At 39.3% G+C, this 18144-nt stretch overlaps 1 protein-coding gene across 6 annotated transcripts; it reads right to left on the bottom strand.

Annotated features, from left to right (window-relative positions):
• Positions 1-1386: 1386 nt before the first annotated feature.
• Positions 1387-16221, bottom strand: LOC127814092 (eukaryotic translation initiation factor 4G-like). 6 transcript variants are annotated; one of them, XM_052355351.1, is made up of 10 exons: positions 15825-16221; positions 15309-15502; positions 15047-15183; positions 14651-14785; positions 14419-14477; positions 14226-14282; positions 12450-13847; positions 9200-12354; positions 2077-2271; positions 1387-1966 (listed from the first exon to the last, which is right to left on the bottom strand). In XM_052355351.1, exons 2-10 carry the CDS (start codon positions 15482-15484, stop codon positions 1636-1638), a joined length of 5643 nt encoding a protein of 1880 aa, XP_052211311.1. In that variant the 5' UTR covers positions 15485-15502; positions 15825-16221; the 3' UTR covers positions 1387-1635. The 6 variants fall into 6 exon arrangements, with proteins under 6 accessions (XP_052211311.1, XP_052211310.1, XP_052211313.1 ...); XM_052355350.1 differs by lacking the exon at positions 15825-16221 and adding an exon at positions 15658-15813; XM_052355353.1 differs by lacking the exon at positions 15825-16221 and adding an exon at positions 15658-15813 and having other exon boundaries at positions 14651-14782.
• Positions 16222-18144: the final 1923 nt, after the last annotated feature.

Raw genomic sequence — 18144 nt, 5'->3', positions numbered from 1 at the left:
TGAAAAACCAAATAAAATATATTTCTAAAATCAATTTCTCATGTAACACGAAAAATGCCACGAAGCAAGAGTTTATGGGTGAGACAAACTCACTTTGGGGTCCCTTTGAAAAAGGTCTTCCTAGCTATTCTTACCTTCCCATCCTTTCCTTAGTCACCTTGATGACAAGTCTCTTTTTCCTTTCATTCATTTTCTCTGTTCCTTCCGTCCTTCCTTCTTTATTTTTCTCATCTCTTATACTTATTTCCACTTCCTCGAGTGGGAGACTATCCATCAATTTATAAGATTTTAATTTTTTTCATAAAAATAATTAATATTGTGAATTTGTGTCTTATTTTTGTTTTTAAAACTTTATTTTCTTGTGAAATACACATGGAAGGAAGAAGAAAGAAAAAGAAGTGCCAAAGGAATCAATGGTGCAAAGGGGAACATGATTTGGCCTTCGATCCAAAACATTTGGGAAATTGGGTTTCAATCCGGTCTCAATTTTAGACCAAAGATGGAATCAATTAAGAATTAAAAAATCATCCTCACCTCACCTCACCTGCAATCCATTAAAAATTGGGTTTCACTCACACAGGTTACACTATTCTAATTCTAAACCCTCACCCCATCGCTGGTCTGCTGCAGCCAACACCTCTCTGTCCGTCGTCCATCGCAACCAAGGCAACACCATTGCGACATCTCCATTGGTTGTTGTCGCCCTTTTCTATCAGCTCTTCTATGCTTTACAACCTGCGAGACAACCGCCAACCGTCGTCGTCGCCCACTTGCTTTGATCTCCTCTCCTCCCAGTTCTTCCATTTTGTTTTGTTCGTTTTGAGTTTAGATTTGATGAAGAATAATTTTGAGGATTTCTGATCTTACTATAAAGTTGTTTGTTTAATTGTGTACTCATCCTAGTCGTCCCAGCCTTTAGTTCAATTCATACGTGAGACCAAAGTCCTTAGAACTCCAAGACATTTAATCCCTAACCGAGCTTGACTCTCTCGGCCGCCATGTTGGGCAATCTGTTGTATTATTTCAAGTACAGCCATGAAAAATTATTTGGCAATAGTCATATCAATGAAGCAGGCAATGAAAGAGACTGTAACATCCGATTTTAGTGCCCTAATCACTGAAACCAAACATTAATGGTTGACAGAAAAGAGGAAATTCCTATGCAAATAACAAAATTTAATAATGCAAGCTGTGTTAGGGAGATATGTATGTGCAACTGTATTAAACAAAACCAAAAAAAAAAAAAAGAAGTAGAAACAACCCTACTTGCCACTACCTACTGGTGGATTGGTTCAAAAGCGCCCCCCGCCCCCCAACCACCACCACCACCACTCTAGCCATAGCATTTAATTCAAGCAAGCAATGCCATGAATGAGTTATGAAAGCTGAAATTAAGATACGGATGCTCAAATTAGCCTCTCGCTTGCAGTTGAATAGAAAAAATATTTAGACATGAAGGCCAAACCCATGCCAATGCAATGATGCAGTAACACACATATACCACCCCCCAGCCCATGATGATGAAATTCAAAGAAATTAAGATGGAAGCAGCAGCAGCATGCATGCCCTAGTACTAGCTAGGCAAGGGTTTCTCCCACTAACCAGGCATTCTATTGAGCATCACTTTACTGTCCTCTAAATAAACTTGTCCAACCTCCATGATTTCTTAGCATCAGGAGGCCGGAATTTCTCTAGCTTCAAACTGGAGCTTGTGCGTATCTCACTCACTGCTGATTCTCCTTTATCTGATTTGATCGTCTCCAGGATGGTTCCAACAACTTCAGCCGCCAGCCCTATCTCAACAAGTCGCCCTTGCTCCTCCCCACCTTCATAGATCAGTTGCCCAATCTCTGGAAATGGAATCACATTTTCTAATATGACTTTGGCGAGGATACGACCAAGGAATTCTCCTGCTCTTGGGGCATCGTTTACTGCATCTTCTAGAGTATTGAGAACAAATTCAAACCTGAAAAATATGTAATGAGATGTGATTCGCCAAGTGATTCAAACATTTATCAGGACATGCAAATTAATAATACATAATATGCTAACTGCAAGACTGAACACTTCATTTACCCCTTCATGAGATGATCTTGGTTTAACATGCCATCCCGAGATTCTGAGAGGTTGACCAGTAACTTGGCTAAAAGATCCCTGTCCTTGTCTTTCCTCTCGAAAGAATCAATGACCCAGATAGATACCATTGCTGAATAAAAGCTGGGAGCGTTTAAATCTTTCACACAAAGTGCAACTTCCTTCTCATCTTTGGCACTGAAAATAAAGGTTATCAGAATTCAGCAAAAAAACAGTACACGTCTAATATGAATTAAGTTCCTTCTGGCATTTAATGATTGATGATGACCCTTACAACACTATGACCTTATTTTGAGACCTTACCCATATAATCAGAAGCACATTTAGTTAATTTGAATCGACTTTAATAAAGTGAGATTGTAAAGTAACACTGCCTGTTATAATTAACTTGGATTAGCGATTCAGTAAATTCACATATACAAGGATGGCTTAGCCACTATGTTTACATGATCAATGACCTCACACAAATATGTTACTCTTTCCACTATACATCATCCCAAAATAATTGACATGTGAAAATAAGTATGAATGGAAAGATTCCACAGGACTTCACAGTACCAACATCTAATTTTCGAAACTGTATGCCCCTTAATCCCACACTGCAGAGAACGAAAAGAGGCAAAGAAAAGCTGGAAAAAAGAATACATATACATGAACATGCAACAAACATATGGTAGCCAAAAGCTCTGAGTAGGAAAGAAAGAATACAGTATTGAGCCAAGTCTAAATTCCTTATTGGCAGATAAAACTTTCTAAATTGCATATTTTTATTTTTGAAAATGATATTTCCATCTAAGGACTTCAAATAAGAGGACGCCAGCAGCATGATACACATAAATGGCAACCATTGACCATATAACAGATAATGGCCTCATGGTTGATATATAGAATGCCACACTTATCGTGGAATTTAAAATTTTATTTATTCCTTTTATTAAATGTCTATAAGATTATTGTAACAATATTTTGACTCCAAGATGTTTTATACTATTATTTTTCTATTAGTTTTAAAATCTTTTTTTTGGCTAGAATATTAGTTCTAAAAACATAATAGTAAAACCTCGCCCTTTTTCCTTACTATTTAGGCTTATGTTTAGCTTCCTAAGCTATGACACAGAAGCACATGATGAAATGAATCCCCAAGCTACAGGACAAAAACTGTTCTCTTCATCTGCGTATGAGGAAGCACACACCATGATTACAGATGGTAAGCAAATGAACTTTCTAAGGCTATAATTCCATCCAAGAAGACCTAGCATCAACCCAGCCACCTGTCTTTAAAATATAGATGACGAAGAAGAACCACCATTAAGGACATTGTTACAACACAAAGGATTATTATGATATTGTCACAAACAAGTAACAGGCAAATTAGATTTTCCAGTACAAAACAATCATAGTGTGACCATGCCGCCCGCTCTGGGCATTCACATAATCAAAAGAACACACTATCATGACCCCAAAGATATAATAGTACTTTAGCAGTAGTTATTTTGTTATTTTAGCTGTTATATTTTCTCTTTACTTTGTAACAAAAATACTTAACTAGGAGAAGTAGCTATATAAAGCTACTGGAGCTGTAAAAAAAGGATCATTGTGAAATATATCAAATAGACACTTCTGATTCTCTCTCTACATTCTCTCCCTCTCGGATCTTACTGCTCTTCCTCCCCAACTTCTCTAATCTCTCTCTCTCTCAGTTTTGTCTGAAATTCTCCCCCGATTCTTTTTGTAATTCCCCCTCAATTTCTTCCAAATTCCTATTCAAACCCTAGGGTCGTGACAAATGGTATTAGAGCGCGGTGATTCTGCCAAACTCGCAGCAGTTTGGTTTGGATTTTTGAAGGCAAATTCCAGCTGTTGATCCGGACCGACATTCCTCGGTTGCCACGATTCAGGAAGGCAAATTCTAGAAAATGATTTCGGATCGAAGGCACTGTTAAGGCAATTATCAATGGGCTGAACGAAGCTGATTAAGTTGTGGTGGGTTGAGAAGTCAGGCGATCCAGAGTTGATGAAGCCGAAGCAGATCCAGAGCAGCCAATCTAGAGGCGAGTTCCTTTGATCAATTATAGATTCGGAATTGAAGGCGAAGCGGGCCAAGCACCTCGAGGTTTGAATTGCGAAGGTGAAACAGGAGGAATTCCTGGCTAATTGACCCAGGCGATCGATTCTCCTAGGTGATTGCTGTGAGGCGATTAACTATCCAAGAGACCTAGGTCACTGCATGTGATAGAGGCGAGAAGGAAGGCGCGGTCAGAAGCGGATATTGAGCAATAGCTGAACAACAAAGAGTGTGGTCCAGGAAGAGGACTCAGATCAGAGGCGCTGAAATTCAGGTGATTATCTAGAGGTGATACTTACAGTTGAATTGAGATGGTAGTTCTGAAGTAAATAGCTGGAGAATGGATTCCAGGAGCCTGAATCAGTTTGATAGCCTAGCAGTAATTTCGATTGCAACTGGTGATTCAAGAGGTTGAATTAATTCGATAGCCTAGCCGTAATTCCGATTAGAATTTAAAGGCCGATTTAGATCTAGGCAACTGTTAGTGGCAATTTCTGAAACGGGTTACGTTTGCTAAACTAGAAGTAACAATTGTGGCAGCTTGGGTATATTGAATAAGCTTTTAGTGAATTTAGGTTTGTTGAATTCTAGTATCATAATGAGTTTCCAAAGAGGCCCTTAGAAGCTAATCAAGAGGCTGTTACAGTGGTGAATTTCAAGGATTGAATCTGTCGAGATGGCCAAAGGACTTCTTGAAAGAGCACAGCCATTTGGGAAAAAATTCAAGGAAGAATGTGATGCAACAAGGAAAGTAATCAAGGATGTCAGTAGAAAGTTGGACGACTTTTTGATTCTATTTTCGCATAAATTTCAGGTTAATATTCTGGCTGAATGTTTTTTTAAGGAATATTTTGCTTTCTTAAATCAGACTGGAGATGAGAGTTACAAAGAAGAGATCAACAAGCTGAAACAAGAGGGCTCGACTATGGAGTACCTGGTTTGGTTTGAGAAATTTAAAGCACTTGTGCTCAATTCCCATCCAACTTTGACAGAGTCTTATTTTGTATCAAGATTCATTAATGGTCTTAACGATACACTAAGGCCTATGGTGAAAATGATGTGTCTTGCCACAGTACAACAAGTAGTTGAGAAGGCTAGGATGCAAAAGTTGGTGCTGGAAGCCATTTACAGAAAGTATGGGTTGCGACTTAAAAGTTATCTTAAGAGCAGCCCGCAAGTTTGTGATGGCCCACATGTAGCTAAAGGAGTTTTGATGGAACAATCCGGACCAGAACAATCATACAGTAGCTCTAAGGAAGCTGATAAGCATGGACAGGCAGTCGACGAGAACTCGGACCAAAGGAAAAAGCTGGAGGCTGAGGGCAGGAATGTTTCTGAGAAAGAAGATTCTAAGAGTACTGCTTCTTTGCCTTTGGTTTTGGAAAAAGCTGAGGAGTCACAGGTTAAGATAATTCCAGCTGAAGAAAATCTCACTACAGTTTTGAGCATTTTTAATCTTGGGCAATATGAGAGTATTGCTGTCATATCACCTGGTGTAGACCAGATTTGGAAGATGAAGGAAGAGAAGGTTGTTGCCATCTAGTTCAGGAGTTTTGACATTGTGGAAGGGAGCCCTGACATGGTGATCCACGAAGTCTACATTTTATTTTTGCAGGAAAAGCAACAACAACGAAACGCAAGAGAATAGAGGAAAAGGCTTAGAAGGAGAAGGGAAGAAAGGAAGAAGAGAAGGAGAGGAAATCTGATACAGAAGGCAGGGATTGGAAGAAGAATAGTGGCTAGTTATTGTAAGTTCTTAGAGACAAGAAGTCTCTCTAGGAGAGGGGGAATTGTCATGACCCCAAGGATATAATAGTACTTTACCAGTAGTTATTCTGTTATTTTAGTTGTAACACTTTCTCTTTACTTTGTAACAGAAATATCTGCCTAGGAGAAGTAGCTATATAAAACTACTGGAGCTGTAAAGAAAGGATCATTGTGAAATATATCAAATGGACACTTATGATTCTCTCTCTACATTCTCTCCCTCTCCGATCTTACTGCTCTGCCTCCTTCAACTTCTCTGATCTCTCTCTCTTTCTATGTTTTGTTTGAAATTCTCTCCCAATTCTTTCTGTAATTCCCCCTCAACTTCTTCCAAATTCCTATTCAAACCCAAAGCAAACCCTAGGGCCGTGACCCACACTTCTCTTGAAATTATGAGTTGTAATCTGCCAAGTTCATTGGGACAAGAAAGTTATGTAGCATTGTGGAATGAATCAGTTAGGGATGGCAATGGATCACCAGTTTACCCATTTCTGTACTTTTTTTTAAACAAATTTCAAGTAAGTCTTATGACTATATCTCAATTTTAAACTTATTTTAATTTTAAATGGGTAATTGGGACCCATTGCCATCCCTAAAATGATTCTGGAATAATGAAAAATGTATTCTGTAATGGTTCATCTTCTAGGTTCTTCAGAACTATTTTGGGCATACCAAGACATATATCACCAATTTTATTTTCTTTTTTCTTTTGGTTGGTTTGGTTTTGTTGGGGGGGGGGGGTGTTTACACTGACCATTTTGAAAGCACAACTTTCATAAAGCCTACGGTCATGTTTGTTGGGATTTGCTGAAAGTTGGCCACTGAAGCAGGCTGTTTAACTGGATGCTTCAAACCCAGAGGAGCCTATGATAGAATGGTTATGGTGGGCAGGTTTGAAAGAAGGATAGCATCTTGAAATTGACTAAGAGTCAACTCCTTATGCTAATCTTCTCATGCAGGCTAAAACTCATTAAGGCTTTTCATGTTACTACTACACTAGCATCTCTATATATACACACAGCCTTGATTTCAAAGACTACATACAGTTACTCAGAAAGATAGATGAAATAACATGTCTATTATTATTAGAAAAGTGCAACCTTGAGAGATAATTATATCTAGGGTAGTTCCAATGATCATATTTACCAACTCTAGCACTTACGGACCTTTAAAGCAAAACATGATATCTAATGATTATCCAAATGGCAAACCACTTGTATGAGATGTGGGATCCAAAGCAGGTAAGGAAATGTTCCAACTTTTTCCTTTCTTTCTCTATCAATGTCATATTACAACATCTAACATCTCATGAACCTAATGTGGATATTCTAGCTGCAGATATGGGAAATGAAATGCAAGAGATGTTTGTTAATGAGTATCCACATCTATTAAATCTCCAACAAAGATGAAAAGAGGGAGAGTTCATATAGTGAAAACCACACTAATCATGATAAAGCCAATGGCAAGGGAAGAACAAATATAATCCTCTGAAAACATATTTCTTAGAGCATAAGAACAACTGTTTCTTCATTTTGCTGCCAAAATTCTTACCGTTCCTATGTTTCAATTCATCACATAAAATTTTTCCCTTCCAAGGAAATCCTTATGTACACAATGTGGAAAAGTTCGGGAACTTTTTGTTCGAGTATGTGCCACTATCAAAAATTCCAAGGTACTAAACTTTTCTAGTACAATATTTCTAAATACCACTTTACAAACCGTACCAATCTGTGCGTATCCCAAAATCACTTGGTTCGCTACCACCAGAATTTTAAAATGCCATAGAACTCAACACTCAATCCTAATGTGTAATTGGAAGTCAAAACACCACCACTCTTATTGCTACACCCTATTTTCTTTTAGTATGCATGGTAGACCAAGCAGATGCCTACTAGCATTGATGCCTAGGAATTTTTCTCCATCAGTACTGGCATGGATAGCATAATCACCCACCATCCAGGAATCTCAAATGAACACACTTTTTGTGGATGTAGGTGCTAGCAAACATAGCATTAAATGTAGAGTTCCCACTCTCCCAAGATGTTTTGAGAAAATCTTGCTCATAGGCATGTGGGCTAATAGGCTAGTTTCCCCTTTTGTATTATGAGCAGTATTGTGTGTGTGTGTGTGTTGGGGGGGGAGGGAACCAGCATGTATTCATCCAATAAAGAGGGTACAATTTTTTAAAAGTTTCTTTTTTCCTTCGTTGATGTTTTGCATCGAGAAATCTGTCTAGAAGATTAAGAGAAAAGCAGATCCCTTAGGTGAATGAAAGCGGCTGGAAATTCTAAGTTAGGGAGAGGTTAACTTAGGTATTTAATTATAAGGGTTAGTTTAGTCTTTGTGTAGGCTAAAATTAATAATTACCGCCTTCTATCCTCTATAGATAGAAGGCTTTGGTGAGGCAGTCGGATAGAACAAACTATCATTCTTTTGTCTCTGAATGTGAGTGATATTGCTGTAAAGAGAGGAAAGGCTTTTTGTGTAAGGGAGAGCTCTTTGTAATCTTTGTGAGTGTGCAGTGTACTCGTGTGATAGAGGATAGAGATTTTGTAACTGTTTTCACTGGATTTCTAGTGGATTGCTCTCAGACCTGTGGCTGGATGTAGGGCTGTATTTGCAGCCTGAACCAGGATACATTGCGTGCCTCTTGTGTTGGTTTGGTTGTATCTTTTCATTCTTTTCTTTTGTTAAATTCTGTTCTTGAATTTACAGTTTAAATATTTCTGCATTGGTTGATTTCCGGGTGAGGATTGTTGAGAGAATTGGAAAATAAAGTATTGATTGAGTATCTAAAGAGCTCCTAATCTTAACATCCTTTTTCTTGCAGTGCAAGAAACAGTCAATGCATCCATTAAGTGCCATTAGCTCTGTTAGCCACCTTGTCTATTTTCCCTCTTCTTTTTATTGTTTTTGCTCTATACAAAAACAATCCACCCCCGATTCTCACAAAGTGGAGAGCCTCATGCACTAGGAATGTCCTCTATTCAGGTGCAAGCGCCCATGTACACACACATGGGGTGAGGGGTTTGTTATGTTCTTTTAACTTCTAATGCTGAGTAAATTTTGGTGCAAGGGCAGGCCAACACCTCCTGCAAGTGCCTTTTGGATGTTCTAGATGACATGTCATACTTTTATCAAAAAGAAAGTATCCCCTTATAACCTTCCATTGTTATCATTTGCTTATCAAAAGAATGCTGGATTAGTAGTTAAATCAAGCAAATAGCAGAGAAAAAGGAAATAACAAAATCAGGCATGAGAGCAGATCTTTACCTGTAGAATTCTTTAATTGCTTCTATTGACATGTCTCGCAAGCGATCCTCTGACCACACCTTATCTGGAGAAGCATTTTGTGTTACATTTGGTCCTTGACCATGTACAGTTGGTGGAATAGGTAGAGGCTTATCAACTAGGCGATCTCCATTCCTTGGATCCCTGTTCCCATGGTTAAAATGTCGATCTTGCACACTAGACTGCTCAGAAGAAGAACCAACAAACCGATCAGGGATGAATCTTGGAACAGGATCCTCTCTTCCATAAGCTGTCCGTTCTGATCCAGAACTATAACCATTCAGACCTGTCGTTGTTCTTCTGGCATCTGCAGGACTTGGTACATCAGTTAAAGGAATGTTCGGTGTTGATGGTTGTCCTCTAATGGACATTCCCCTTGCAAGACCACCTTGGGGACCAAGTGTGATAGAATCTTCATTGATGGGTCTTTGAGGCAATGGCACAGAGAGAGTCCTATTCTCAAAAGAATGTCTATCCTCTGTCCGGAAATCCTGAGTTCCAAAGCCACGAAGTTGTGTGGCTAATCCACGGAAACTACCAACCTGCGCATTTGAAGAAGATATCGTACTTGACCCTCTAGGAGCAAAATCCACTGGTTGACGGTTTCTACCTGATGAGTTGATGCCTGGGCCCCGTGCCAACCTACCAGCTTGCATGTGCCGTTCTTGGGCAGCATCCCTGTGCACTTCCTCTATCTTTTTTGGCCCTTCGACTTTCCTTCTCTGCTGCCAACTGTTCTTTCTTAAATCAATTGAATCCTTCAACATGAACCTTACCCTAGAAGACAGCCTCATGTTGTTTGACAATTTTGCCATCATATCAAAATAAAAATCCATGTGTTCCTTGGCTTTGGGATGGTCTATAATCTCTCCAATGGTACTCATTAATTTGCACAAAGCTTCAATGTCTTCCTCATCAGGATTTTGATACTGACCCAACAACTTTTTTATGCATTCATGCATTATTCTCTCAGTTAACATCTTCTTCTTGTACAGTTCCCCAATGAGCCTAATATTTCCCAACATTCGTCTCCTTGCCCGGATTCTTTTCTCCTCTCTTTCCTCCTCTGACTGCTTAACCTCACCTTCCTGATCAGCTCTATCAGCCTCTTCTTGCTCTCGTTCACCTCTTTCAAATTCCTCTTGGCACTTGTTCAGAAGCAACCTCTTAAAAGTGACCTTTTCATTGTTCTCACTAAAATCAGGTAACACACCAGCAAGCTGATAACAGAAGTTTGCATACATTTCACAGAAGGTAGGCTCCATCAGAGCTTTATCAAATATCTGTGAAATCACCCCAGTGAGGGTAACAACATTGTCAATGTTAACTGCTTTAACTTGCTCAAAAAGCTTTTCAAAGTTTTGTGGCGTGAGTTTATTAAGAATGCCTTTCAACTGCCTCTGCTTGGCCTCTTCTTCATCTGATACTTTACCCACTTCATACTTCTTCTCAGCTCTGTGCATTACCTGTAATGGAGTTTGAGGGGAAGGAATCAAACCTTTCTGAAAACCACTAGCTCGTTGCCATCGATCTGAATCAAGGCTATTCCGTTGCATACCTCCCTGAGTACTCAGGGAATGCATTGGCCCAGATAGTATCCCCCCAGCATACGGAGCAGGTGCTTGTGCACGTGGGTTCCTTAAGACACCATAGTTGCCACCTTGGCCAGGTCGGAAATTACCCCCAAAACCTTCAATTCGTGGATCCCGTCCTGATACAATAGGGCCAGATGATTTACTCCATTTGTCATCCTCACCCATGCCAATCCCACGACGGTCTGGTCGAGATCCACCAGATTGCCGATCAATAATTCTTCCAGGACTAGGGAATGATTCACGAGAAGCATTTACATTAGAACCCACCAAGGCCTCTGCTATATCAGATGCAATTTCAAAACCCTCTGGAAGATCAGTACACTGAGAAGAGAATTTCAGTAGGAAATCTCTAGAATATTTCTTTGCTGTTGCTCCATTTTGATCTACTTCATAATGCTCCAATTCTACATGAACCTGCTTTTCATCATCTACAGTTTCCAATTTTGAAGTTGACATGTCAGCAGCATCTTCCCAATCATCTGGCTCAGCTTTACCCAGACCACATTTTTCACTCAATGCAACATCAACCTGTGGATCAGATTGCACCTGCTTAGAGTTAATGCTAGATGCACTGGCCATGACTTCTGAAGAGGCAACAATTTCTTTCTTTCCCTCTGAAGCCTTATATGCCATATAGAGATCAGAAGTTGTTCCGGCAGCATCTGCTTTTTGTAGAGTCTCCTTCCATTTCTTCTTCCCTCGGCTCCCATTACTCTTTGAACTACTGAGTTCTGGCACAGGTTTATCCTTTGAACCTGCTGATGGAAGAGAAACAAAATCAGTATGTATGTCCTCACTACCTTTCCCTTCATGTTTCAAGGGCGGCATTGAAACACCTTCTCTACTGCCAAAGTTATCACTTCCATAGAGAGACTGATCTGATGCAGAAGGCTTTATATCTGGACTAGTTGATAAATTGGTGCTTGAGGAGGAAAATTTGAGATTTGTAGCATCTGGCACCAAGGGAGTTGATATATCCAACTTATCAGCCATCAAATCATCTTTTCTGCAACAATCCACGGGCTCTTCCAAAGTCTTCTGTGCAATTTCCGGGGGTCCAACCTCATTGGAGTTAGATGCTATGTTCACAATAGATTCTCCTTCCATATGATTAACCGTTTCCAAGGATTTTAAAGAAACAGATACTGAATATATCTCAGAACTATTCTTCTCATGCTTGCACCCTTCAGTCAACATAAGTTCTTGTTCATTTGTTCCCATGATTTCAGATTTTAGACACTCGTCCTGCTGAGAAGGGTCATTTTTCCTAGGATGGTGATCAGAATTGGTGTCAACAGTTACTACAGTGCCAACTGTTTTGAACTCACATATGGAGCCTTTCCTATCACTATCAGCATCAGGAGTGGCAGCACTGTGGCCAGTCAATGATTCCCCGGTAGATTCCACAATGTCCCCACTGGTGCTTGACAATGCAGTGGTTGTCATAGCATCTATGGGCATGGTAGTTACACTGTTATAAGCAGCAGATGATTCCACGGACTGAGAAGGCAACCTAGAAATAGAGGTAACTCCTCCAGAAACCTGTGTAAGACATGGAAAAAATCCAGTTCATGAATAATGTTACACATAAGGGAAGGGTGAAGGCAGTTAACCTGACCAACAAAGGGGACAGTTACCTGCTCCTGAGGTTGAGAATGTTCTTCCTTGATCTGCTTCTTCTCTTGATAATTAACGGAGTCAGACCTACCAAATGTTTCTCTTCTTCTGCCTTCAGAACTTTGGGTCACTGATGTGGAGTTCTCAAGAGAAACAGGAGGGGAAGATGCCAATGAATCAGTCACAGTGTGCACCTCAGCAGACGGAGTTGCTGCACTAGTTTGTTTATTTGACACAGGCAACACAGATGAGGTCTGTTTGGAATCAGGGTCTGGCTGATGTGCACTTTCTACAGAATTATCCAAATCCTTTTGGAGATGAACTGAAATAGTCTCCCCATGCTTCTGGAGGAACTTAGGTGATTCACCCTTTTCAACAGAGTGTGAGCTAATTCCATGTGATGATTCAGCAATCTTGTCAACATGTGACCCAGCAGCTGGTTTGATTGTCACCTGCACAGACGCAGAGGTTACAGAAGATATTGCACTGTGAACATCAAGAGAACGCTCTAAACTTGACTGTTCAGCACTGTTATGCACTGGAGCACTACTTTTATTGGAATAGGAGATGTGACCAGATGGGTTCATGAATGATACAGATTGAGGGCCCTGGCTAACAGCATAGCTAAATCTTGGCACCTGAGGACTGGGATGAATCTGACTACTAGTTAGGGGAACAGAACTTGGCCTAGTAAAATAGAGGGAATTAGGGTAATAACTGACAGGATGATGAGGTGGAACAGATGTACTAGACTGAGACTGTGGCACATTAGGATGTGTTCTTGGGCCCGATGATCCACTATCCACAAATGTATCAGCTCGCCTATCAAGCCTCAACTCTTCATGCGTATCTGGGTGAGTAATTTTGACAGGTTTACGAGAGGGACCTAGTTTTCCCGTCTGCTGTTGTGTAAATTGGGAGCTCATGCTAATTCCCAAATTGCCCAACTGAGAAGGCAGCTGAGGACCCATTTGAGGTGTGAAATTCAAGCCCTGATTTTGATGCATCATGCCCTGAGGCTGCATCGGATGGGGCGGCAGAGCTGGAACAAATACTTGCTGCTGCAGTGGAGGAGGATTTCTCATGGGCAATGGTACTGGCATTGGCACTGGCATTGAAGCAGCTGTCACACCCTGAGACTGAATCTGCGGATTGGGGCCACCAAATTGAACAGGGATCTGTGGCTGGTGAAACGGCATTGGCATGGAAACACCAGGCATAGAAAGAAATGGACCCTTCTGAGTTTGGGTTACAGGGGGTGCAGCTGAAACTTGAACATCTCTTCTGGGCTTGGAAATTTGATGGGCCTCACCAGACCCAGATTGCTCCCCAGCACCTCCATCCCTCCTTGGCATTTGATGTTTAGGAGCAGCTGGAACTGGGAATGTTGACACTGCTCTTGAAGAACTATGACGTGCCTGGAAGGTAATGAATCACATAACAAATGGAAATGGCAAACAAAAATAACATTAAGATTCCACGCTACACAAAATCACAAGAAACCAACAGTTATTTACTCATGCTACTGGTGTGATTCATTCACCACAGTATTAGAGGGAAAGCATAGGTTCAACCATGAAGAGCCAGAAAGACACCCATGGATAACCCATACACATTCACAGGCACTCATGTTAAATCCATATCAAATTCAAATTGCATCAAGCACATAAGAACGGTTTTATGCAAGATAGTTTATTGGCCTCAGAATAGAAGCCGAAAAAAAAGAACAGCTTAGATTTGACAGACCATTTTGTCTGCTGTTAAAGCCAGAGCACAGGGAGAAAGAGCATACAAACCTGGTCACGTTTCTGCTCATCCAAATTTGGTGGTGCTGAGTTAGTTCTAGCAGGTATCTAAAAAAAAATACGAAGGAGACTTCTAGTATTGGACAAGAATATGAATAAATTTGCTATTAACAATGCAATTCAAACAAAATTATAAATATGCAAAACTCAGCCCAAATCAAATAAATTAGTGAATATAATTTACCTGCACGAGACCAGGACTTATGGACCCAAATTGAAGAGCAAACGGCCTAGATGCATCTCCTGCAGGTAAGCCATCAGAAAAACTTTATCAGCATGTTATCACTACAACAGTAAAGCCATGAGGAAAACGAAACTTTCAAGAAAAAGGTTGCAAAAAGAATAAAAAAAATAATGCACATTCCTAAATAAAAAAATCAATAGCTTAATGGATATCAAGCACTAGATAAGTGTACCCTTTGCAGGGGTTGCAGGAGTGGTATCAGAAGTGTTAGCTGCAGTCTGAGAAGATGGAACATTTGGAATAGGTTGGGTACTTCTTTGAGTAGCTGTGTCAGTTGTTGGTTTGGCAGGTTCTGGAGCATCAGCTGCTATAGCAAGAACAATGAAACAAATAAAAGCCCATAGCATTTCAACATCACGCAGATTGGACAACTAGTTTCTTAAAACATGCTGCATATCACTTGGTAATGTTCTTGCATCACAATAAACAAGTTGAAGCAACAAAATTCATTGAAATATTGAGTAACTTTGAAAAATCTATGATATACAACTGTCTCATTCCGTTTCCATTTATTGCCAAAAAGGAAATAAAATTTCAAGAAACCGAAAAATTCCAGAAAAATAAATACCTTGTACTGGTGGTTGCAGTTGAGAACCATTTTGTAGAGTCCGAGCAGCAGAAGCATTATGAGCATCTAAATTGCCACTTACAGCACCCACCCTAGATTGCCCTCCTTGTGCATTGTTAGACTTCTTAAGGCTAACACTACCCAGAAGCATAAAACCCAAATTTCAAATCAAACCCTAATTTCCAGACACACATATATATACCTACATATTTATTCGAAACTCAGAAAACAACAACAACAACGACCGGTAACACCAGTCTACCTTCGATTCGACGTCAAAGTCGAATTGACAGAAGACGAAGATGGTGGAGGGGCGGTGCCGCCGCCCTTCCGGCTACCGCTTGAGAGGTTCCTCGGCTGGGCGGAGCTCCCTGATCGGCCCGATGGTCTGTACTGTGATGAATCGCTCCTCTCAGCCCTTGATTGATTGAGGGACATATATCCAAATTATCTTCCCTGCATCCGACACCGATCCATCGATCATTGCCACAAAATTAGCCGGAAAACCAAGCAAACAACAAAACAAATCGACATTGCGCGATCAGATAATCGCACGGATCAACATTAACACGAAAAGCAACAGTAGATTAAACTCGAATTATCGGCTTCACCTTGAGTGTACGTCGAGCGAGAAAACTAGGGTTTTTATACAGTTGAAAGAAAATTGTATGTATTGAGATAGAGAGACAGAAGAGAGAAAAGAAAGAGAATGAGAGAGTTTCGCAGAAAGAATGTAATATAAATACGTAAATAAATTTACAAATAAATATTTACTGACCTGCGAGGTGGTCAAAAGGGTAGGTTTTTCAGGAGATTGGAATCGAACGGGTCGGCGCGTCGACGAACTATTCGCTCTCTTCTCTCTCTCTCTCTCTCTCTCTATAAAGCGTCTCTCTCACTGTCGCCTCTCTCTTTCTCTCTCTCTCAGCTTTATATCGCCACGCGCTGTCACACACACGCGCCGCCGCTGCAACGGAGGCTCCGAGCACAGTAGCTTCACCAAAAGTCACGTTCGGGGGAAATCGTGAAGGGAGCAGAAGGAAGTAATTACAGCGTTGAATTGGTCCTCAGAGATATAAAGGGAATCATCTGAAGAAGCAGAGAAGGATTTGGATTCAAACTCCTCAGGAAAAACCCTATTCAATAACGTTTTGGTAACTTAGAAAATATTTGGGGACAATGAAAGTGGCCAATTCATCTCCATTCTAATTTATATAAGCAACCATTATAATTATAAATTAAATATATATACATATATATATAGAATTGTGGAGGGTAATTAAAGTAATATATATATATATATGCACGTGCAAAATTTCACATTTAATTACTCCCCTATATATATTTTCCACATCATCCTTTATATTTAATGAAACAACACGTATTTGTTTTTTAAAATAATATAAATCTCTTTTATAATTAAATTTAATTTAATTTTTTCTTATCTTTATATTAAACAACTTATTCCTTCTCATCTAGTATCTATTTTTTCAAGGTAGATTATCTCTTTTGTTCCTTTTCTTTAATGGTCAATCGACAACTCTCGAGTCATCGTCATCGTCTCTCTATCTTTAATCAGAATCGAATGCTCAAATTTTTATTTTCAATGTCTTTTCAAAATCAACTCGTTGCGTTTAATTTTATTGTGTTTGATTTCTCAAAGAAAGATAAAATTTTATTGTTAGTGGCGAATACGACGATGGGTTATTGATTCCAACAATAAATTTTCTTTTTTTCCCGAGAGAAGAACCTTTCAGTAGCCCACAATTTTTTATCTTTTTATTTTTGTATAATTGCAATGCACAGATTTTTGAAGGGATAGTTTTAGAATTTTAATTAAAAAAAACAATTGTTATTTAGCCATAGATGGTTTAGTTATATGCGGTCTAGTAAGCTAAGAGAGGTGTGTGCTATTTTACCAATAAATTTGTGACCTAGGCGATGAGTTGGTGCTTAGTTTTCTTGCAAAATGGTGATTAGGACTCCATGGGTTTGGTGCTTAGTTTTCCTGTAAAAGGAATCGCAATGATTGAAGTTTAAGTTGTAAAATAAAGGATACTTTGTCAAATATGACATAATATTTTAAAAATTATCAAATAAATTATATTTTTAAATTCGAATAAGACACTAGATGATTGATATGTTATCTCCATCCGACGTAAGCTAGCAAGGGTGTGTGGACCCCACCACCCCCCATGAGACTCGCATCCCTTCTCTCAAATTGCTTATTGTTATGTTATTCGTGTTGGACAACATAATAATTCTGTAGGACACTTTATTTTAAAAATTGTTAAATGAGTTATTATACTTTTAAACTCAAGCCCAAATTAGTTATTATATTTCAAAAAGTGTCAAACAAGTTACTAAGTTTTAAACTTAATGTCATTTTAATAGATGTTGTTTTAATATCATTAATCGAGTGTTCATTCCATTAACTTTGGTCACAAGGAAATCCAATTGAGTTGCAATCGGGATTTGAAGGATAGTCGTATATATTTGATGAATCAAACTCCAAATCTAAAATGAAAGAACTCCACACCGTCACAAACTCCTTATAATTCAAAAACCTTGGATTGTGATCGTGAATTAAGATTTGATTGGTGATAGAATTAATGTTGTTAGTGGAATTAAAATATCATTGGCGGCATTAAGGTGACATATACTAAAATGGATCATTTGGCACTGTCTCATTTGGTTTAAAAATATAGAAACTTGTTTAATTCTCAAATTAAAGTACAATTGTTTATTTAGCACTTTACCCAAAAATATAATAGTGTTAGTACTTGAAATAGCCTCTTATTAGCTTAAGTTAGCCCATTTATATATTTTTTGGTCCCTTGCTTGTTTGAACACCATTATGTTTTTCGAAGTTATAGCTTGTTGGATACTTAGGGTGATTGAGAAAGTCTAACAGTTGCAATCACTATGCCCCTATTTATGGTGTCATGGGTATTACTAAATTGTGGGATGTTGATCATCATTTATGTTGTTGCTAGTGCTTTATGAATTGCGGAGCTTGCAACCAACATAATTGATGGTGTATGTCATTAATGGCTTTCTTCTTCGCTCGACACCATTTGAATCACATGTAATAGTTA

Source organism: Diospyros lotus, chromosome 12, assembly GCF_014633365.1.
Source record: "Diospyros lotus cultivar Yz01 chromosome 12, ASM1463336v1, whole genome shotgun sequence".
In the NCBI taxonomy this organism is placed as follows: Eukaryota; Viridiplantae; Streptophyta; class Magnoliopsida; order Ericales; family Ebenaceae; genus Diospyros; species Diospyros lotus.
This window is presented reverse-complemented; position numbering and strand designations above follow the sequence as displayed.

What these genes read in the sequence shown, in the direction of transcription:
- LOC127814092 (XM_052355351.1), bottom strand. Translation starts at nt 15,484, where the DNA reads ATGTCCCTCAATCAATCAAGGGCTGAGAGGAGCGATTCATCACAGTAC. An exon ending in ACTGCAACCACCAGTACAAG is followed by an intron (nt 14,786 to 15,046) that starts GTATTTATTTTT and finishes TTCTTGCTATAG; the next exon opens with CAGCTGATGCTCCAGAACCT. An exon ending in TCCTGCAACCCCTGCAAAGG is followed by an intron (nt 14,478 to 14,650) that starts GTACACTTATCT and finishes GCTTACCTGCAG; the next exon opens with GAGATGCATCTAGGCCGTTT.